We start from the raw sequence: 23,712 nt of genomic DNA on the forward strand, positions 1-23,712 counted from the left end.
ACTTTTAAAACTTTTCACCTTCTATGTGTAAACCATGTCCCCTTACCTAATACCCTGAGATAACACTTGCTTTGCCCATGCATTAAAAAATTTTATGCTAAAACCACATAACATAAAAAAAGGGGGACTCTATACATACGTGATTAACTGAGCAATATCATGATGCTTTCTACTAAGGAGGACATCCCCCCTCCATTTTGAAAAGTTTTCCAAGGTGAAGCTTGCATTTGGGGTTATCTTTATTTTATCCTCATCATTCCAGATTTCTAGCCCCACTAAGGCCACATTAGTATTGAGCTTTTTATAAAGCTGTTCAAAGAGAAAAAATGACAAAACATCAACTTATAATGGTGACATCATCATTTAATATTCTCAATATACTTTAGATTTCAAACTATTTATAACACCACTGTAAAAGCTTTCTTTGTAAACATACTTGTGAATGAAGTTACCATTTCTTTCATGCAGAGGCTGATATCCCCATTCTTAGGCAAAACAAACACCCTTAGATATTTCAGGTCTGTAAATTCCCTTTTTTTTTTGAGGAAAGGTTCTATTGAGACAAACCTTTTTTCTGTCTGCAACCTCAAGAAATGTAATTTTCTATTAGTGGTTCATTACTATGACTTCATTTAACTCAAATGCCTTGTAACATCTCAGAGTCATCATATTTCAGAACTTAGCAAGGTTGAGTCAGTGCTGGTTTGGACAGTAGTAAAGAAACATGCTATGTGGAAAAGTCCTACATCTGGAAGTCACAATGAAATAATGGTCCTCTACTTCTTTTAACTGGACTAGAAACCAAATACTCTACAATGCACATAGAATAACCTTTGGAAATAAGTTAAGCTTATGAGACAATATGCTCACTCAAAAGAAAAAAAAAAAAACACTTAAATAGCTGCTATAGTTCATAAAGCTATAGTGTTGGTCAAAGGGTGAAAACTGCCAGTTTTATGATGAATAAGTTCTGGGGATTGAATGTAGGGCATGGTGATTATAGTTAATATTACTATATCATATAATATACTTGGAAATTGCTAAGAGAGTAGATGTTCAATGTTCTCCTCAAAATAAAGAAATGATAATTATGTAACGTGATGGAAGTGTTGGCAAACCTATAGTGGTAATCATTTCACAACATATAAGTATTTCAAAGCAATGCTTTGAACACCTTAAACTTACACAATGCTATATGCCAACTATATCTCAATAAAACTGAAAACAATCCACAGTGACAGGCTTTCTCATGGGGCAACATTCTGCTGAAAACCCAAACAAATTCTTTTTTACAAGTAGTTTGTAAAATAATAAAACATTTAGGAATACAATTATCGCCAAAAGAGAAGTAAAAATCTAACAAGATTAAAATCCTCTCTATTATTCCCTCAACTTCCTTTTATTCCTTTTTGCTTTATTTTAGTCACCTGACAAAACTCTAATACTGGTTAAAGCTCACTCCCCACTCTGTCTGCCCTGCATCATGCCTCAGAACCCTGACAGGGAAAGCACACCATGCTGACTGCTTCCACATTGAAACCATGACTACGGACCTCAAGTGGCCTTTCCCACACTCCAGAAACCAGCTGCATTTCCAAAATCCATTCACTCTGCACCTTTTTTTTTTTTCATACTCACTCCACTTTCTTTGAAATTCTGACACTTTCATTTAAATCCTCACTTTAAATGGATGCCCCTGCTTAACATATTCACTAAGCATCTAGAAGCAATCAGGAGAGGACTTCCACCAGCTCCTACCACCCATCTACCCGCTGGCCTACACCTGCTCTAACATCCCATGCCTCTCCTTTATTACGATAGGCATGACTGTTCTGTGAACTGAAGGACAACTCCTCTATTCATGCACTCTTCCATCTTCCTTCTATGGAATTGTTTCCCATTAGCAGCAAAAAAAGGGTAATCCTCGTAAAGGGGGTTAGAGGGTGAAAAGAGAATTTCTCTTTATGACACTTCCCCCTCCAACATAGGCTCCCTCTCTCTGTTCCCCTTTATAGCAACTTCTGGGAAGAATTTTCCGTATTTGCTGTCTCGAATTTCACTTCTCTCATTGCCTCTGGACTCACTCTAACCCTGATTGACTGTTATACTCCACAGAAACTTGCATCTCCAGGTGACCAGTAACCTCTACTTTGTTAAATACAATGATCAGTCCTTAGTGCTCAAAAGCATCTACAATCTTTGATCATTTTTTCCTTTATAAATTTCTGTTTCAAGTAGCTTCTAGAACAGCTCTCTCCTGGTTTTCCTCCTACCTCACTACCTCCTCCTTCTTGGTCTCTATCCATGTTTCCTCCACTCTAATCTCTCCTCTGAGAAGTACTTCAACGATCTGTCTTTGGGTTTCTTTTCTACTTATCTATGCCCACACCCTTGGTGAGCCTGCACCAGGCTTGGCAAACTTTTTCTAGAAAGGTCTAGATAGAAAGTATCTTAAGCTTTGAGGCTGTGTACTCTGGGTTGAAACTATTCACCACGTCTGGCATTGTATCCGGAAAGCAGCAAAACAGACCTTGTGCAAACAAATGAGGGTGGCGGTGTTTCACTAAAACTTTATTTTGTAAAAAGGCAGCAGGATGGATTTGGTACACAGGCTCCAGTTTTCTGACCGGTGCCTTATCTATATGTGCTGAGGACTTATAGATTTATATCTTACAGATTTACATAAGAACTCCAATCTTATATTTCCAGCATTTCTACCTGGAAATCTTTATACAAAAAGGTATCTCAATGTTAATTTGTCCAAAATGGAAATCCTAATCTTTCCTCTGAGTCACCATCTCCTACCATTTTCCCCCATTCCTCGTTCGTTATGTCACTTGACTCCTCTCTTTTATATTTTTGTAATTCTTATCTCCACACATCTCACAACCTTACCAACTCTATCTTGAGATCAGCTGTTCTCAATAGACCCATGATCACTGCTTTTTCTCAAACCACCATCATCTCTTGCCTGAATTATGGCATAATTCCCCTGTCTCATCTTGTTTCTGCCCTCGCTTTCCTTCTGTTTATTTTCAACACAATGGCCAAGATAATCTTTTAAGAACACACATCTGAACATGTCATACTTCAGGCACCCAATGTTCTCCTCACTCATGAAATTCTTACACGGAACCACCAGGCCTTCAGGTTTTGGCCTCTGCTACCTGTCAGATGTCATCTCCTCTCACCCTTGCTCTGGTTTGCTACCTTCTGGCCACAATGGCTTTTCCACTGTTCCTCAAACATGACAATCTAGGTTCTGCTCTCAAGTCCTTTGCTCTGCTTTGCACACCTCCCTTTAGGGTCAGAGACATTTCCTTCAAGTCTTTACTCAATTGTCACTTTATTAGAGAGGCCTTCCTATTTAACATAGCACTTAAGATGAATCTCAATTTCTCTCTCTCTCTCTCTCTCTCTCTCTCTCTCTCTCTCTCGCTTTATTTTTCTTTATAGCAATTATCACCATCCTACATATTTTTGTATGATTTATTTACATTTGTCTCCTTAAACAAAAATGTAAACTCCCTTGAAGCAAAGGATATTTGTCAATTTTGTTCCTCACTTTATTTCTGTAATCTCAGAAAGTACCTGGCACAAAGTAGATGCTCAAAAAAATATGGCCAGTACTTGGGGGTTTCCTTAAGAGGGGTCACCATGATCTTTGTGATAAGAAGACAAAATAGGACCTTGGTCACTGAATCCACCTTTATTTTCTTTCTATCCTTAGATGATTTGTAGGACACCACAAAGTGACCAACCCTTTTCAACTAACAGGCTAACTATATGTTCAAGTAATAAACTAAATATTAATATTTAAATCTTTTTAAAAGGTTAGATTATAAAATCATGTTTAAAGAACGGATCAGCAATTATGTAATCAAAATGGGCTTGAAATCTGACCAATCTACATTCAAATTTTATTTATATCATTTTCTAATTTTGTGATTTTAGACAAGTTACTTGCTTCTCAGAATCTGATTTCTTTGCTATAAATTAGGTTTGATAATATTTTAGCATTGTGTGATGATTCAATGATATAATGTATTGAAAGATGTTTCTGTGCCACAGCTTGCCTTCTTTTGCTTGTTCTATTTTCTTCCCGTGGTTGGCTTTCCCTTGAGACTTGTTTGTTGGAATTTTTATACTGGGCTTTGGGAAAACAAAAACCATGCAAACACCTTGTATACCTTCATGGAGCTGTGATTAGTGTGACAAGTAGGTGAGAAATGTCTCTGTCCTGTAATATTAATATTTAATTAAGTAGCAAAGGTCGTGGTCACCCTTCAAGAGGCAGTCATCAGTATTAGTCTTAAGAGTGTTGACTTCCTTTCCCTGCTTCATGAGTCCTCACAGAAACACCCAATGATACTGCCTAGCAAGTGTTAAAATTACATTGAATGAAATATATCATACCATGTTGACGTAATTGGCCATCTCAAACACCCTCTTTCTTATTTTCTCTGGATCTTGATCGTACTTTTTAAACTAAAAGATAACCAAGACAGAAAAAAAAAAAATGGGCATTGATGGAAATGAACATAATGGGAAAGTTTAAAAATAAAGGCATTTTCAGTTTATTTTACTTATCAGTGTTTATAATCCATGATCAGCTACAAAAAGTTAGAAGTTAGAAACAAATGCTTTCTTATTTTTCTAACCATATTAAAGCACTTAGCAATAGAGACGATGTTTCGTCCCCTAAAGTACTAACTCAGTGTAAAGCTTTAACGATTTATTACAAATGTATTTCAGCTTAAATACATGATTCCCTAATCTGTGCAGAATCAGTGCCAGGAATAGTTTATTTATTTAAAAAATATGAACAGTAAATGAATTTAGTATAATAAGAGAGGTCAAAGTTTTAGGGTCTGAACTAATTAACTTGTGTCATCAAAGTACAGAATCTTTCCTTTGAGATCATACATGTGGGCTACAGATTTAGAACACACAATGTATGAAAATGCATTCTTATAAAAGAAGTTAGACAATGAATATGACAAGAAAGTGCCTTTCTCTCCCCCACCCCCCCGCCAGAAGATCCCATTCATTAGTGCTTTATATTTATCTCTTCCTTATGAGCATAAATTGTAATTTACCAACGGTTTAACTAGTTAACAGAAACTAAAATGACAAAGAAATTTAATTGGAAACAGAGTTTGGAGCTTTTAAGATAAAAAGAAAGGACATTAGAGTATAAAAATGTATTATATGCATATCATATCCAGTGCCCATTCCTGGAAAGATGAAATCATATCAGTCTAATTATATATCAAATTTTTCATAGGTTCAGAACAATTGGTAAAAAGAATTACTCATAATCATGATTTTTAAAAACCAATCCAGATAGTTAATACTCACATAATAAACTTAGATAGGAGAGGATTATAAAAGACACATTTATTGATATAGTTACCTCACCATTATCCAGGACCAAATAATATTCTATGTATTTCTTTTGTTCCCAAACCTTCTGGTCATTTGATTTCTGCAATCAATATAAAAAGAAACATTACTAAGACAAGACCTTTCTCTGCAAGAATCTTTCTTTTATTAGAAATGTGTCATTTATAAGAGATTGGTTGTTGTCTGGGAATAAAGGAAGATAAGATTACGATATCAATTCTAACTAATAAGCCAGAATTACCTATAGCCAGGCTCAGAATGTCAGGCTAGGAGAGATGTCAGTGATATGCTAGCCAAACCCCTGTTTACCAAACAGTTTAAGTGATTACACAACTAGTGCATAGGGATGCTGGAGTTAAAAGTGTTCAGAGACTTTTGAACAGTGGACTTTCCCACTATCCTGCTGTGAAATAGACAAACTTCTTCTTCAGTGTCCTCCTTGTGTTTTTGTTGTTTAGCGTCCTTTCATCCTGTTCCAGTGAACACCCCCTTCATTAACAATGGTGCCACGCCCAAAGCCGCCAGGACACCTAGTCTGTTCTTTTCTTCCCAGAAAGAGCTGGATCTCTTTCCCACATCCTAAGCTCCCCAGTTCTCTGCTCCTTTCTCTCCACAATAAAACAAAGCAACAACAGTGAAAACATATTTCATAGGGATTGCCCCATTGAAAAGTAGCAGACATTATTTGTATTAAATAATAAACCATCAAGTTTATTATGCTGCACTTCTAGAATTGCTTGTCTTTTAACAGGTAAATAAGTTTACATTAACAAAAAAGAGTCCTGAAGGTAGACTTTTAGCTATTATCTAATGGTAATACTTACCTCCCACCCTCCACGGGAGCAATAAATTTATTAGCAATTACTGTGCACCAGCAATGCTCTGGGCACTAGGGATAGGGCAGTGAAATAGACATGGTCCGTGCACTGAAGGAGCTCACAATAGGCAAATAAACACCGACATATCAGATGGGCATTAGAGCTATGCAGAGGATTGCACACGGTGATGTGATATTGCATGACAAGGTAGTCATTTCAGAATAGATGGTTAGAAAGAGCCCTAAAAAGCTGGCACTGAAGCTGACACATTCATGAAAATGAGAAGCCAGGCAAGAGAAGATAAATTGAGAAATAATTCCAGCAAAGAAAAAAATGGGCAAAAAAGACTCCAGGGTGAATTGATCCTGGCATGTTAAAGCACAGAAAGTTTGTGTTTGTCAGAAAAATAATGGGGGCAATCCCTGGTGGATGGGGAGTACAAGATAGGAAGAGATTTGAGAGGTCGTTGGGGCCCTAGCCATACATGGGTTTGTAACTCAGTCAGTTTTTGTTTTGTTTTTAGATTTTGTACTAAATGCAATGAGAAGCCATTAGAGGGTTTTAAACAGAAAAGTGACATGATGTGATTCAGAATAAAATAATCATTGCAGCTATTGTGTGGGGATTGGCTTTTACTGAAGCAGGAATGAGAGTGCGGAAGTCAGAAGCTGTTGCAATGGTTATTGTGAGAGGGATGGTGCCATGTGGTAGTTGGAAAAAGGAAGCAAAGTGACAGATCTGGAATATGTAGAGGCACTTGCTGATGAAGAGGGATAAACAAAACAGGAATCAAGGATGCTTTCTGGATTTGGGCCTGAGCAAATGATAAATGGTGGTACTGATACAGGGGAGAATGAGGGAGAAGCAGGTCTTGTCGGGGTTTGGAAATCAGTAGTTCTATTTTGACCACATTAAGTTTGTGATATTAGAGCTTCAAATGGATGCATGAAGTAAGCCATTAATTAGAACAGTCTGGCCTTTAAAGGAGAGTTCAAAGCTAGAGGTGTATATTTGTTAGTAATTACTGCAGAACTCTTATTTAAATAAAATAAGGAATAGCACAGGATAAGATTACCTAGAAAGAATGTGTAGATAAAGTAAGGAATAGGACAGACTCAGGATTTAGTTTTATGAGGGCCTCCATTATTTAGAGGAAGGATGACAGTGAGAGGAACTGAGTAGGCATAGCACTGGTGAGGTAGGAGGAAAAGAGAGAGAGAGAGAGAGAGAGAGAGAGAGAGAGAGAGAGAGAGAGAGAGAGAGAGAGAGGTCATGAAAGCATAGTTACACATGCTTAGATGCACATGATTAGATGATTAGCAAGGAATTGAGATAGAGACAAGAGGTCTGTACCAGCTAAACCAGGAGATCAGCATTCACATAAGTAAGAGTGGTTCTTCTGGCTGGCAGCATTCAAACATCCAGCACATTGAACCCAACAGAGATTTTATTTTATTTGGACCAATTCTGCCCACTGCTTATGGGTTCTCTAAATGTTTATAAGAGATGATCTTTTGTAACTGAAAGCTGGATTCCATATATGAAAGCACATTCTAAGCTGCTGTGGGCAGATCCTATATTTACTTTTTCCTCACTGCTACATCCTCAGCACCTATGGCAGTACTTAAAGAAAGATTGGTTGAATGAGTTCATTCATGAAGACCGCAGGATATTTTACCTCAAAGTAATAATAATACTTTACACTGTTGTATGTTAGAGTATTGTGAAGGTTGCCTGCTCCTAGTTGATCATAAGTACTTATTAAATAAATCAATGTAAAATAAGGTTTTAATGTCTCTATAACCTATTAGTTTCAAAAATGATTGTAAAGTTTCAGCAATGTACAGTTGCTAAGACTAGAACCCAGGGCAGACAGGACAGAATACATGAGAGTGTCCCAAATAAAAAATAGAGGTATGCATACGAGCAGACTGGTGGCAGGTGGGGTCACATTCCGCCGAGATGTATGTGCCCATGATATGTCATCCATCCCACAGGTGCTGTTAGCCTCCTTTTCATCGGGATCCTGCTTGAAGAGTGCATGCTCCTGTTCATCCTGATTTGTAGAGCTTAAAGGTTCAATGAAGTACCTTTCCTCTCCCTGACTGAAGTAGCCCCTAAAAAACATGAGAGTCCAGGCTCCTTAAAAAACATTCCTGCATTTTAGTGTGACAGACTTAGAGACTCCAAAAAGTTACTATTGCCAAAACATTTTAAGCTCATAGCAGTAGAACACAGTGTAACATTACAGCTGACGATCCCCTCAGAAATTATTTAGGCACATTTTCTCTATGAGGAAATGGAACCTATTGGGTAGAAATGGCCCCTGCAATGTCATATAGCTAACCTAAGTCAGAGCTGGCACTAGAATAAAAGTTCCTGACTCTTGGTCCAGTGTTCTTCCAATTCCCTTTCCTTGTCTGTTCTTAGGTATGCTGAAAATGCTGAAAATGAAAGAGATTTTCTAGTCTTATAGATAAGGGTTAAAACTCTGGGCCTATCACTGATTAGTGGTGATACCATGGGAAAATAATTAAACTCACATAGCTTCATTTTCTCTGTAAAATGAGAATAATAATACATACAAAAGAATGGTTATAAAAATTGAAGGAGATAATATGCAAAGCATATGATCAATGAATAATGCCAATTTCATCTTAATTCTCTCTGCTGAAGCCCCAAGCTAAGATTCATTGGACCATATTTAGAGACCTTATTCATTAAGCATTGGATTAAAGGCAGGTGGTAGAAAGGAGAGTCATGGTCTCTCCTCTCATAGAGCTTATATTCAAATGAAGAAGATAGATGTTGATTAAATAATTACATTTGGCCCACAAATATATATGATTATATGACATATATGTAATGTACATAATTACAACAGATAATTTCCAAGAAGAAAAACACAAGAACATACAATAGGGCAAATGGATTTATTATAAACTAGAGGCCCAGTGCATGAAATTCGGAGTTGTTCCTCAGCACAGCCTGCACCCTCTCCAATCTGGGACCCCTCGAGGGATGTTCAACTGCCGGTTTACAGGGATCGGGCCATGGGGGTGTGGCCAGCCTGGGTGAGGGGCTGAGGGCTGTTTGCAGGCTGGCCACACCCCCCAGCGACCCAAGCTCCCAGCCCCTCCTTTCTTTCTTTCTTTTTTTTTTTTCAGTGCCTCCTTGAGTGGAGGCCAGGGTTGGCTGAACACAGGTATCTGGGATTTATTTATCTTCTATAATTGAAACTTTGTAGCCTTGAGTGGAGGCCAAGGCCAGCCAGGGCAGGTGGGAAGCTTGGCTTCCTCCATCACGGTGGGCAACCCAAGCCTCCTGCTCACTCCAGCTCCATGGCCGCCACCATCTAGGTTGGGTTAATTTGCATACTCACTCCTGATTGGCTGGTGGGTGTAGCGGAGTGATGGTCAATTTGCATGTTTCTCTTTTATTAGTGTAGATAGAATTGGAAGAGTAAGAAATGACGTGGAGAGATAAATTTGGGGATTGATTGCATTGGTCTGCATAATGTGGCAGTAGAGAGAGAATGTAGTGAATAATCTCAGAAAATATTTAGAACATATAATCAATAAGGCTTGATAATGGATTAAAATAGGTAGTTGAAAGGCAATAAGTCATCAAGAACCTAGATTTCTGGATAGGGCAAGTAGTTGGTTGATTATTTATTGAGATAAGGAACACTGGAAAAATACCAGATTTTAGAGAAAATCATTAGCTTCATTAAGACTTCATTAAGATATCCAAATATGGAAGATATATGGAGATAAGAAGGAAAAAATTAGATATTCAAGTCTGGGTACCAGAAGTCTGGATATCTTATTATTGACAGACACATGGGTAGTCCTTAGTACAGAGAAACAAATGGACAAGCATGGATAGGACAAACTAGAGATTTTAGAGTAAAGAGAGAAGGTGAAAAAGAGCTCTCATTTCCTAAAGGTTCAAACTTTAAAATTGGGACTCAAAACCTATATTTTGAAAGCAAGCAACCAATCAAAGAAAAGCAACTCAGAAAGCAATTCAGGTTTTTAATTTATAAACTACTATCAACAGGGGCCACATTTCCATCAAACTTCAAAATTTTTAGCCCCTAGAATTCATATTTCCCTATAATATACATATATATGTATATATATCCTAAATAATAAAAGGATAATATGCAAATTGACCCTAATGGTATAACGACCAGAATGACCGCTCGACCAGTCACTATGAGGCACACTGACCACCTCTCGGTCCCTTATCCCAGCCAGCAGGCTCCGATAGCCCGATGGCAAACAGGGAACTGGAGATGGGTGGCGGGGGACATGGGTGGTGTCAGGCCAAGGCCCCAGCCCCACCAGTCACCCCACACACAGAAGGCAACCCGCAGTGGGGGCGGGGCTGGTGAGCAGGCAGGAACGGCTGACCTCTTGGTCCCTTCCCCTGGCCGTCAGGCTCTGATTACCCAATGGTGAACAGGGAACTGGAGTGGGTGGTGGCAGGGGGTAGGGGTGGCAAGCAGGCAGAACGGCTGACCTCTCAGTTTCTCCCCCCAGGCCAGCAGGCTCTTATCACCCAATGGCAAATGGAGAACAGGGGGTGGTTGGAGGTGGGGGGTGGGGCTGGCTGTGGGCAGCCGGGGATGATGGCCCTGACCACAGGTTAAGCCTAGGACTGTACACATACACGAATTTCGTGCGCTGAGCCTCTAGTGTATATATATATAATTGTTGGCACTATTACAGATGTCCCCCATTTATTTGGGCTTATTAAACACACATACACACCCATTCATCAAAGATGCAAACAAACTATTCATGAAGTCTTACCGTAGACCCCTACATGTGCTGATGCTAGCTTCAGAAATTTTTGCATTAATAATATGTCCTTGATAATAACAGTCATCCTAAAGAAAAGAGAAAAGGGAATTTAAAGGAAAGTGTGCATGTTTTTTAGACCACTGCTACATTTAAAATTAAAATATTGAAATAGGATCTATAATGCTTTAAAGTCATTTTATGCTGAATAACAATCAACTTAAAAATAGTAAAAACATTTTTAAGTTTTTTATTGTTGAAATCTTTAATATTTAATGATCCCAAATGCTTACAGATTGCTAACTAAATGTTGGTGTAAATGTCTGTGTTGCAGATAAAGGAAAACAGGTTGAATACATGTTTAAAACCTGAGCTCCCAAAACATTAGACATTTCTTTCTTTCTTTGATTGCTCATTATTTTTTTCCTAACAACTAGGAGTTCTTTCCAATGAATGTTTTATTCAAATTGTGTTATTTCTTGATTTATCTAAAGAGTTTCACCAGACTAATTGGATTAGTACAGCACCCTCTGCCTACATCAGCAAAATGCACAATGCTAACTTTTTCATCTGTATGTGTTTCTATCAAGTAGACCTTTCTACTTTTGGAAAGATGAAGTATTGGACTATGTAAACCCCTGTGCCACTGCATAATTTTATAGAAGAGAAAGTCTGAAGGCCTTCCAATAGAAGACAGACCTCTGAAAAGTTGGCAATGATAAAATACTCCTGTTACTTCACACTGTTCTCTTCTCTGAGTAAGAGTCAAGAATGGAAATTATTTAAAGACAACATAGAATTTTATAATTCTACTATTGAGGAAATAGTCTGGACTTTGAGAAATTAGATGATCTAGAGAGGTGATCATATGTAATTTCCCACTCTTCTAATGAAAATAAGGAGCTCCTTCTGTCCACTTTCCTATACAAAGCCCTTAAAGGCTGGAAAGGGCTACTGTGTTTGTAAAGGAATGACTTTGTTTTTGTCAAGCTCTCCAAATGATGGAGGATCAATCAAGAAATTACTACTAGCCTGGCTGGTGTGGCTCAGTGGTTGAGCATTGACCCAGGAACCTGGAGATCTCAGTGTGACACCCAGTCCTCCCCCTGACCCCCTACCCCAGTCAGGGCACATGCCAGGGTTGCAGGCTGGATCCCCAGAATGGGGCGAGCAGAAGGCAGCTGATCAATGATGTTTCTCTCTCATTGATGTTTCTATCTCTCTTCCTCTCTCTTCCTCTCTCTCTAACAATCAATTAAAAATATTTTAAAAAGAAAGAAATTACTATGAAATAAAGCACTGATGCTATACATGCTGCTTCCCTTTCACTGCTTGTTTGGCAATGACTGCATTTGGATGTGTGGGTCATACTCCAATTAACAATAAATCTAGGATACTCCATCTTACCATGATCTGTGGGCTGGAGGTGACCTCCTTTCCTGTGGAATTATAATGTGTTTCCGTGTAACCTGGTGCCAAGAGATCCCTGGAGACAAAGGAAAAAGTCATAGTTACTCATGCTAATTACAAAGTTCAGTGATCAAAGTAAGAGCTTTCACTGGGTGTGCAGTCAAGTTCTAATTCCTGAGCTCCTGGTCCTAACCCCTTACAAGTTCAGGCATTCATGAGTAGTAGGGAACAATGCCTGCTTTGTTGTCTGACTTTGCTTACTGGTCTGAGGAAAGACTTGAGGAAGAAATGAAACTGAGGGGAAAGTTAGTAAAAAGTAGCTGAAAAGAGTGCTGTTCCTCACCAGTTTAAGATAACTGCATTTCCACCTAGCCCTTCAGTCACCAGTGACTGTTCAAGTTTATTGAAAATTCCCTTGCATTTGGCAGTTAGGGTCCCCCCAGCATTTCTGTTGAGCCTTCTTAAAATTCTTTCAATTATTCTCTAGAAAATATAAGCCTGACCTATATTTTTTAAAAGAGGTAGGGCAAAGAGAAAAGGAAGTAATGAATATATATTAAGTGCTATCTCTGTACTGGCCACTGGGTTAGACTTGTTACATGAGTCATTTCATATCATCTTTTCAACAATCCTACAAAATAAATATTATTCTCTATTGTTTAGATGAGATTAAATAGTTCAAGTGGCATAGAATCATGTTTAGGCCCTCCTTAATTCCAAGCCTGTATTCCTTCCATTCCAGTACACAATTTCCAGACTCCAGACAGTTGTGATTTTTTTTTGCAAAAGGGGATAGTCTATTTGTCTATCTTGCTGTCCTATATAGAACAATTGAGGGATTGAAAGAACTTGAAAGCACAAATTAGGAAATTGCTTTTGAAATAGTGTATTTATAGGATAATCAGGATTTGGGTGAGAGCTTAGGCAGTGAAATTTAAAAAGAAACATTGAATTTTGATGAACTGGATGGAGAGGATGGAGAGGTAAGAGCCTAATGTAACATATGAGAGAAATGGATGGGTTAGTGGGCAGCTGAGTAGAAAGGGCATTGGTGTTGAAATCAGGAGAGCTCAACTCTAGTTTTACCATTGACTGGGTTCTTTGGCCCTAGAGTTTATTTAACTTTTATATGTCTTATTTTTTTCCAGTGAAAATGGTTACAGATTGTTTCAAAATCTAATCTTTCAGTGTTAGAATAATAAAATGAAATAGTGTAAGGAAAGAGTTAAAAATCTATAGTTATTTCATCGAATCTGATAAAATTTATGTCTGCTTGTACCTCGTTTAATTTGTTTTATTCCTAGAAGTATAAAAATACTAGTAAACTGTTGTTTTATCCAATGTGTTCCTACTACTTTAGTAGGAATAATTATTCATTGAACCTCTTGGGCCAGCTGAGAGCAAAAGCTGAAGGTTTACATGGGACATAAGTAATAACAGACTCAATTAGCATATTTTTCATGTGCTAATTTGCTGTTGGTGAGCATTATATCAGAAGAAAGACACTTACTTGGATTTTTTCAAATAAAGCACTGCCATTTTTCCGTTAACTGTCATTTCATACTTCAATTCAGTTTCATATTTTTCCTGCAAAAATATAAAAACATTTGCTGGTAATTAAAAAAATCATTTTGATAGGACTATCTGTTTAATCATTAGCAAACAATGCCTGCTTTTCCTTAACAGTAGTGTATATAATGCCAAATGTCTGCTTCTGCCTCTCTTAACAAATCTAACAACTTTGCCAACTAACTAGATAAATTACATAAAGATCTTTATACCCATCCATCTTTTCCTCCATCCATCCATTCGTTTACCCATTCATGCATTTTACAAATATTATTTGAGTGCTGGTTATTTGCAAGATAGAGCTTGGTTCTGGAAATTCAACTCGAAGCAACAAAAATTGGTACTTGCTGTCAGAAAGCTTATAATCTTGTAGAAAAACAGACAATAAATGTGAATTATGTCGTATGATAAATGATATAAATATGGACGCAATGTGGGATGTCTAACATCTTAAAGGAAGGAAAGGCTTTCCTGAGGAAGTAATGTATAAGCTGAGGTATGAATTAGCCAGGTGAAGCAGGGTAGGGAAGTTATTTGAGAAGGATTAGTTTTCACACAGACCCAAAGACCTTACGGATCTCACTGATTATTTTTAGTGTGAGATCTTCTTAAGGCTAAGCGGAGGTCAGAATATGGGCAAAAATAATAAGAATATGTACCCTAGGGGCAGGAAGAAGCCACCAGGAAGAAAACATAGTCTCAAGTATTCAGAAAGAGAAAAATATCACCTCAAGTAAACCTTGTGGATTAGGAAAACTGTCTTGTTTCAATTTATGTATATGGAAAGAACTATAGAGGACTATACAGGGTACTTTAAAGATCACATTGGGTATTGAGTTTTGGATTTGTTGTATAAAACTAGGTTACTAGTCATGGTTACACACAACACCTAAAACTTCACTGGGAAGTGCCAAGACATTGCTATTAAAGACATCTAAAAATGGCGATGACATGTGATTGAGAACCACTTATGATGGACTGAGTGCTCTTCCCACTGCTGTTTCACCTAAGCCAACTTTTCTTCTCTCTTTTCTCTTCTCTCTCCCGGCCACAATAGTACCAGAGCTCATCAAGGAACAATAGTGAATTAGACCCATCAGGTCAGGGATATCATGCAGAGATTTATCATTGCCAAGGTCAGATATTTTGGCCCATATTTCTTATTAATAATCAATTATTGATGTCTTTCCTGGGGTCAAAAGCACATGACTATAAATATCCTATACTGTGGGCCTAAATGTTGTGAGGCTGCTGTAATTTAGTTCATTTTCATAAAGAACAGGAGGTGGGAAAAATCCTGAGGATAAAAAATAAAATCCATGGGGAATTGCTCTAACCACTGGTTAGAAAGGCCACACAGAATAAAAATATTAGGAGGACACAATATATGAGCTTCTAATCAGAAGAGCCTTCCAGATATCTGCTTTTATTAGCAATAGAGTTTTAGTGAATCTTCACGTAAAACATTATTTCAAGGCTGTTTTAGAAAATAATCATTTCTTTTGGAATGGAGTTTTAGCTGACACTAGCATATAGATTATGGATGAAAGGAAACAACAGGGAAGAAAACAAGAGTCTGTATGAAAGAGGGTGCAATGGGTGAGGTTATAACTGTACTTCTCAAATACAAGTCCACAGTGAAGGGCAATGCCTGCTAATAGGAAATGTGCCCAATTTGTGTTCTATCTGGGTTCTAAACTAAGGGTTAGGAGAGGAAAAATGCACCTTGATTTGGAGAGCATCCAATAGAAGGAAATGATGTGAAGTCTATTGAATAAGTTTAGTTGGTCACAGATGTGTATGTGAGTAAATTTTCTCCAGAAAAGAAATGTCATGGCTATAGTTTAGAGTGTGGACTAAGAAGGCCATAGTCCTGGATGATACAAAATATGAGCAGATGTGTAGATCTATGAGATCAAGATGGTGTCCATGGGCACACATGAACTAGCAAAAGAAACCCTACGAGTTCCAGGGAAGATCTTAATTCAAGCCTTGCCACAACATACAGAAAATCTGAGACTTTTACAAACTCTGGTGGACCTAGCTAAGGCCTAAAATTGTTCCTAATAAGAGGAAGCATTATGCTGCCAGATATTTTATTTTATGGCATGAGCCAAAAGCAAGACAGTTTTGGCCTCTGGGGAAGTGTGTGAGCTGGAGACTGAATTCTAGGAAGAATAGTGACCACCTTTTGAATGTAAGTTCCCAACATCAGGGACTTTGGTTAACTATTTGTTGAGTAAATGTTTATGCAGCTGTTTGGGCAATGTACTCCAGTTATACTCCTTTATTCATTTGTCCACCTGTCTACTTATTCACTTGTTCATTTATTCAAATACTTATTTAGTTTCCCTATGCTGTGTATATAAAATACAATCATGAATATAATCTATAATCATGAATAAAACATTCAAGGTTCTATCCTGATGTGTAGTGGCCCCTCCAGAAAGTTTTCAAAGGATTATTTTATTCCAACTCAAATTGTAAGTCACATAGTCAGTCATGACAAACTTAGGAAAATGGAGCCAAGCTTTGGGCACAGCTGACAGGTAACACTGGTGCCTGAGTCTCTGGTCCAGTAGAGGACACAGCTGTATAATAATAAGTACAAGAGTCCTCCTCTTCTGAGGCCCTGAGACATGGTTAAGTTAGCTGAGACCTAGGGGGCATCGACGGGATGCAGAGATCCCCTTGGTCACATACATTATGGATCCTGGATGTTTCAATTAACTGCTCATTAGTTCTTTGCACAAGAAAGACCAATAGTCTCAACACAGAATCCACAAGAATAACCTCCAAGACCTTGGCTTATATCAATGGCAGTATTTTTATTAGTCATAATCTGTACTTGAGCAAAAGAGAATATTCTCTATGTTAGGGAAAAGAATATGCCTGCTGTGTGGCAGACAGGATGCCACCAGCTTTTCTAGACATGTTTGGTAGACAAGTGTGATATGGCAGAAATCAACAACCCCAATAGGGCAGAATTGAAATAGCAGACATGCAGCAGTATGGGGTCTTATATTTGTAGAGGGGACAAGGGCTGGAATCCCAGCCCTTGGTATGTTTCTAGATGTTCACAGGGAGATACTAAAAGCCACATGGCATGATTGCCAGATAAAATACAGGACACCAGTGAAATTAGGATGCCAGATAAACAGTGAATAATGTTTCAGTATCAGAATGCTCCATATCATGCAGAATATTTATGTAAAAAAGCATTAATGGTTTATCTGACATTCACATTTAAGTGAGTAGCCTGTATTTTTATTTACTAAATCTGTAGGACAGGGACTAAGAGATGAGAGTGAAAGAGGGACAGAGACATGCCAAAGACATAGAAAACACTTTTCTTGCTGACCTGGGCAGTTTCAAACCAGAAGACAAATACATACATTCTCATAGAAACACACACACTACACACATCACCACTAAAATAAAATCGACAGGAAAAAAAAAAATCCAGAGCCAAATGGTATAACATTGACCATGACTAAAGCATGACTTTAGAAAAGGGACCTAACTATTACAAAGAATGTAAGATGGCCTGGCCAGAGAGGCTTAGTTGGTTGAGCATAGTTCCATGCACTGAAAGGTTACTGGTTCAACTGGTTCAATTCCAGGTCAGCATATGGAATTGAATGGGTTTGATACCTGGTTGGGGAGCTTTGTCTTCTCTCTCTCTCTCTCTCTCTCTCTCCATTTCTCTCTCCTTTCCTCCCTCTCTCCCTCGTTTTAAGCATATCCTCAGGTGAGAAGTTAAAATTTTAATTTAAAAACTTTAATTCAAGAACTCCATAAGAAAGGGCATACAAGTTACGCAAGCATATTTTTAAGAAAGGCTAAAAAGGAAGTTATGCTGAGAAGCTGGAAGACAACAAAATGGCTTAATAAGCCATAGAATTAAGTATAAAATGCCTTAAAAGTTGGTCATAAAAAGTAGAATATGATAGGTTACATAGGATAGCATCATAGCATAAACTTGAACAGGAAGTTAATTATTGCATCCTGCTTTGATTTTTGTGTAATCACCTCAAAATAGCCATATGAGATAAGCACTACTGTTGTTATCTCACTTTTCACACAAAGAATTTGAAGTTCCTGTGTGCCTAAGTTTACACAGGGAGAATTAACAAAGCTAAGACATGAACACCAACAAGCCCTCTGAATTCACATCCTTTGCACTTTTTCTAGGGAACAGGAAACCATAGGTTCATACCTCCAGTTAACAGAACAGCTGACTAGATAAATATGTATTTGCAGTAAATATCAAGTGCATTGCATTCATCTACTCAATCATTTAACAAATTGGTTGAACATCTAGTATGTGCCAATAACTACTTTATGGTTTTTCATCAAGATAGATTATTCGGAAGCTTAAATTTATTTTCGTAGTTATGAGGAACTCGCTATACAACTGTGATGAAAAACACTGGACACGTACTCAAATTGTTCTCCAAATATTCAGTGAAGAAAGGTATCTGGCATGATCCAGGTGGGAAATATGAGCCTCCATCTCACAATGGATGGTGCAAGTTATTATTTATGTCTCATATATCTGGACTTTCCTGACTCCCCACAAAAGAGTTCCAGGTGTAGGGAATTAGAAAATTATTGTTGAACGAATCATTATGTTTTAGCTTTCCTCTTTTGACTGAGAATGTGTCATTTCATTAATTAGTAAGAATTATACAGACTTTAATAGCTGATTTTTCAGAAGGGACAGAGGTAAATGTCATGTTTAATTAAGGTAATTAATCTTGGTATGCATATATGCGTGCATTTATCCACAATACTTTATTTTCTACATAAGTTTTAAAGTTCATGATTTTGTTTATATGTGTGTGTATAAATAGAGAGATAATAAATTATATCAAATTTCTTTCTAAGTACACAGAATAAATTATATATTACCATAAGAATGTTAAATTTTCCTCTCTCTGTGACCTTGGACAGTTTAATTTAACCGTCAAAACCTTAATCTGAAAAATAAGGTAGAATATTACATTATTTTAAAGATTAATAAGTATAACAGGTCAAAAAATCAAATACAAATGTGTACATATGTGTATATGTATTTCTATATTAAATATAATATATATTTCTATGTACACCATGTGCATTTATATATTGTATGTGTATTTTGTGTGTATATATACATATACATATATATATATATATACATATATATGTATATGTATATATATATATAAATTCAAGATTTTTTTGTCTCTGTTAAATCAAAAGCTGTACCTGTTGATGTGGCTTCTTGACCTCTCGTTTATACAGTGGATGAAGTCTTCTGGGATAAACCACTTCATACTTCTTTACTCCATGGAGTTCTATAGTATTTACTAAAACAAGTAAGAGAAGATTTAATTAATCAGAACTAATAGGCTGGTTGGAAATGGTCATCTTTAATGCATTTCTGGTGAATGGTGTCTCCCACAGAGACTTTGAGTTATGTCAGAGAGTGATTAAAGTGCAGACACCAAAAGAGATCCACAAAATCAGAGACCCACTCTTCCTTTCAAATCTTTACTTTAACTTATCCCTTTAAATATTTCCCCACTGAGAATATTTCTTTTAAGTTTTCCCACTTCTCTTTGCTATCTTGGATCCCCACAGAGGAATAGAGCAAACAGTATAGACAAAAGCTAGTCAAGGAAGGCAGAAGCCGAATGAATCCTCTTAAGAAGCTAAATCAGCATCAGAGTGGTAGAATTGAAGCACTGTCAAAACTACAGTGTTAGAAAAATGAAATAACTAATGGGTGTCATTTCAGATTCTAAGATATTTTCCTTGGGTTTCCCAAAAGTAATGTTTTACATGATTGAAAGAAACAAAGTCAGTAAAAAAAGGCTCCAATACCAGGGCCATGGAATGGGCAGGCTCTTTGTAGTACAGACAAACCTGCATTTTTGCATACAACACATAAAATAATATTTTAAAAAATTAGAGAATAGACAATTAGAACACTATTGCTGGCCTGGAAGGAAATTTCTGAGCTTGCTGTTACCTTAAAAGAGAAGACACTGGGGGGCGGAGTGTGGGGGGGGGGGATGAGGGCATGCAACAGGGGCTAGGGGAGGTTGGGGGAAGGTCAATGGGGGAAAAAAAAGGAGATATATGTAATACTTTAAACAATAAAATTTAAAAAAAGAGAGAATTGAAAAGTTTTCTCATTCAACCTCCTATCTGCATCTTGAAATCTTGTATCTAGAAGTTATTTTTGAGAGATATTCAGTTTTTCCCAAGCTAACACTGGAATTTCTATTTTATTTTTCTACTAGAGGCCCAATGCACGAAATTTGTGCAAGGGGCTCGGCCGTCGCAGCCCTGGCTTTGTCTGGAAGGTGGTCTGGAAGGATGTCCGGAAGGTCCTTTGGCTGTTCAGTCTAATTAGCATATTACACTTTTATTATTATAGATTTACCCACATGGTCCAGTCCCTGTTCTGTGCACAGTGGAGCCTGAGGAAATGTCAGCAGATCTGCTCTCTGGCCGCTGAAGAGGCCGCAGGTCCATGCAGAATGTAGATGCAGTAGGAACCAGGGCCCAGCCCAGCGATTGACTGACACTAGGACTAGAAAGGCCTTAGTGTCTGTGTAGAGTAGGAGGCTCTCTAAAGGTAACCCTAGCTCATTACATTACTCAAACCTAGGTCCTATGATAATACAAATTCATGTTACCCTGGTTGATCTTTTAGCAAATAGAACTGAGGATTTTTGTTATTCACCTTGAATGACTGTATACTTATCCCAATATGTTCCAAGAATAAAGATTTATTTTTAAAACATTTCCTTAGAAACTAAAGCAGAAATTTTCAAAATTCCTCGTGATGTCAATTTTCTTTTATTATTTTAGGATGTCTTTATTTCATTTGATCACTCAGGAGCCATGTATATCTAACTTTAAAAGATAGAAAAAGTGATAAAATTATCTGCAAATTCGTTGGGTCAAAAATGAGGTGTTAACGTGATGAAACAGTTTTTTATTCAGTGGCTTGAGATTTACTCTTAGCAAGATTTCAAAAGCACTGAAAGCTGTGGCATCAATACTAGAATGCCTTAACTTTGGGTTTAGTTTGGTTTTTTAATTATTTGAAAACAGAGGACAGGTTAAGTGATCTCTGGCCAGTTCAAATAGTCAGCAATTTTATGCAAATAAATTCAGAATCCCCTATAATCTCTTCAAAGAGGCAATGCTCATTTGAATAAACTTCTAATCAGTTGATAAAATAAGTCTGGTCACATAGTCACACTTCCAGAACCACATCTGAGGTTCCCTCCGTTACTTACTTCTTGCTGTTACACAGATAATCACTGGCCATCTTTTATTTCTATTTAATTAATTTTGGGTAAAAAACAACACATCGGTTATAAACAGTTTTCATAACAGAGGTCCAAAAGCCTGAAGAAACATCTCATCAAGCATTGTCTTTTCAGTAAGTGAATATTTCGGTAATTATCACACTTATTTCAAAATAGTATGATGTTAAGAGGTAAGAAAATTACTCCTGCCAGAAAGTAAGTAATGGTATCAGCACAATTCTCCACAGCCTCCTGTAACTCTGTGATGCCAAACAAGCATTCCATAAGGCATGCATGCTGGCGGGTGGCTTGTGTCCAATCAGTGCAGTTAGTCCCATTAATACAGGCTCTTGAAGCCATATATTCACCAATGTTGCAAACAGAGTAACTCTTTTTAAAACGCTATATGAAAAATCCTTTTCATCCATAATACACATCATTTTGACAGGAAATATTACCCAAGCTGCCCTCAGGTCATAAAATAATACCTACCCAAATAATTCTTTCCATAAATGCATAAAGTAATAACACATACACATTCCCCGTTCAGAAGTGGTGAGTAAGGAACAGGCCAATCTGACCAACACAAGTTTCCTTGATACACACTGATTAGTATCTAATCACCATGCTTCTAATTAGTATATAAATTCTAGGGTTTGGTGAAATTCGAAATTATCAGCTGATTCAAATATGGAGTTGAAGTATGTAAAATAGTGGAGAAATTTATTCTCCACTATTTTTTTGACAGCAGATCACTTTCCAATGGCAAGCAAAATAAATCAAATAAGCCAGAATGTATTTAAAGGTCTTTGGAACCTCTCACTTTCTTCAGTTTGAAATGAATGATTTCTAGCTCTTCCCAAACTCTTGCAACATCATACAATCTCTTAAAAAGCAGATAGAATTTCTCTTAATGCACTTGTTTTTCTGAAACCATGAAGGTCCCAGGATGAGTGTGACTTGATATATAATAAATTACACAGCAGCTAGAGAGATGCAGCAGACCTTAATATTCTCTGGCTCATTCACCGAAAGGTGATAGGGATAGTTAAGCCTCCTCTCAGCAGAATTACAGGGGCTGATTATTTTGAAGCCTGTGGAACAAACGCAACTAACTGCCATCCAGGGATTACACAAATTTGAGCTGTAACACGGTGTTTCTATTCATTCATTGGAATACTTGCTTTCTCTCCTCCGCAGAACTCACGTGCTAAATTAATTTTGACTAGCAAAACAAAAAGAAATCTTAGTCTGGTTTAGATTCAATAATCCTGTTATGTTTTAAAAAATAATCCTGTTGATAAGATTATTGTAATAGACATTGGTTATGTTTTGGGCCACTTTGGATTATAGGACATTTGTACATAACATTGACATTTTCATATATATTCAAAACCATTTAAAGCAATGTCTTCCCAAATTGAGCACATGGCGTGAAGTCCTGATCAGGGTTCATGCCATGACACTGACTTGAGTTCGGGGTTCTCTGAACCCCCTCAAGCCATCTGGTAATTTCAAACTTCATGTAGGAAAAGTGAGCACAAACACAGAGGGAAAAGAAAACCACATCTTAATTAAGTCTATCATTTGACTATTAAGATGAAATTATATGTACTCTCCAGGATCTTATGGTCACCTTATGAAGGCAAGAAAGAATTTCTAATTGGAAATAAAATTATTTCAGATGTACTGACCCCCCTGGGTATTCTGCTGGAATATAGTAAAGACCATTTTCCTTTGTCAGTGCACTTAGTTCTTCACTCCCAAGCCCCTGGCACATCCTTTTAAATATTTGTGTGGTTTTTTTCCTGTAATGCAATCCTATAAGTTGTTTTTCTCAGGAAATTACTAAGCTCACTACAAACAGTTGGCCTGCTTTTACCCCCTTCTTTTATTTCATGTATATGAGAACTTGGTAAATGTCAGTGTCTGAGCCACACCTATTTATTCTTTGGTTGATGGAAACAAAGAAACAAAATAAGAGATAGGGAAATAAAATTGCTTTACTTCTTGCATTCTGGCTGGGAAATCAACCTACTGGAAAAAAATATCAGAGTATTTCACTGACAGGGGAGACAGTCTTGAAAATACAAGATGGCAGGTAATATAAATGGGGCAGATTTCTGTTCCCGGTGGAAAATAAGGTGGGCAGCTTTCTGTCTGTCTCCTCATTCTCACAAGAGCCTCTGTCTTCACCACCAAGTACTCAGAGATGTCATGCTTGTAAGCATGACTTCTAAGGGAATTGCATCTCTGAGGGCCATGTAGTGAATGCAGACACAGGGGGAACAGAGTCAGTTTATACACCCAACTTCACTGAAAAGGCTGAAATATGGATAAACTCCAGTGTTAGTTATGTGATTCTATTTATGGATACAGCTTGATCTT

At 37.4% G+C, this 23,712-nt stretch overlaps 1 protein-coding gene across 1 annotated transcript in view; it reads right to left on the reverse strand.

Moving 5' to 3' along the window:
* The window catches only part of ADAM28 (ADAM metallopeptidase domain 28), a gene marked incomplete at its 5' end in the record, with an annotated part of 54,525 nt that extends 35,147 nt beyond the window's left edge, over nucleotides 1–19,378 (reverse strand). Inside the window, 8 exons of the mRNA XM_054716799.1 lie at nucleotides 140–309; nucleotides 4,417–4,488; nucleotides 5,417–5,488; nucleotides 8,149–8,341; nucleotides 11,045–11,121; nucleotides 12,440–12,518; nucleotides 13,953–14,029; nucleotides 19,265–19,378. Coding sequence (XP_054572774.1) covers nucleotides 140–309; nucleotides 4,417–4,488; nucleotides 5,417–5,488; nucleotides 8,149–8,341; nucleotides 11,045–11,121; nucleotides 12,440–12,518; nucleotides 13,953–14,029; nucleotides 19,265–19,378 — 854 coding nt within the window. The remainder of the gene's footprint in view (nucleotides 1–139; nucleotides 310–4,416; nucleotides 4,489–5,416; nucleotides 5,489–8,148; nucleotides 8,342–11,044; nucleotides 11,122–12,439; nucleotides 12,519–13,952; nucleotides 14,030–19,264) is intronic.
* Nucleotides 19,379–23,712: the final 4,334 nt, after the last annotated feature.

This window comes from Eptesicus fuscus, chromosome 6 (genome assembly GCF_027574615.1).
Source record: "Eptesicus fuscus isolate TK198812 chromosome 6, DD_ASM_mEF_20220401, whole genome shotgun sequence".
Taxonomy (NCBI): domain Eukaryota; kingdom Metazoa; phylum Chordata; class Mammalia; order Chiroptera; family Vespertilionidae; genus Eptesicus; species Eptesicus fuscus.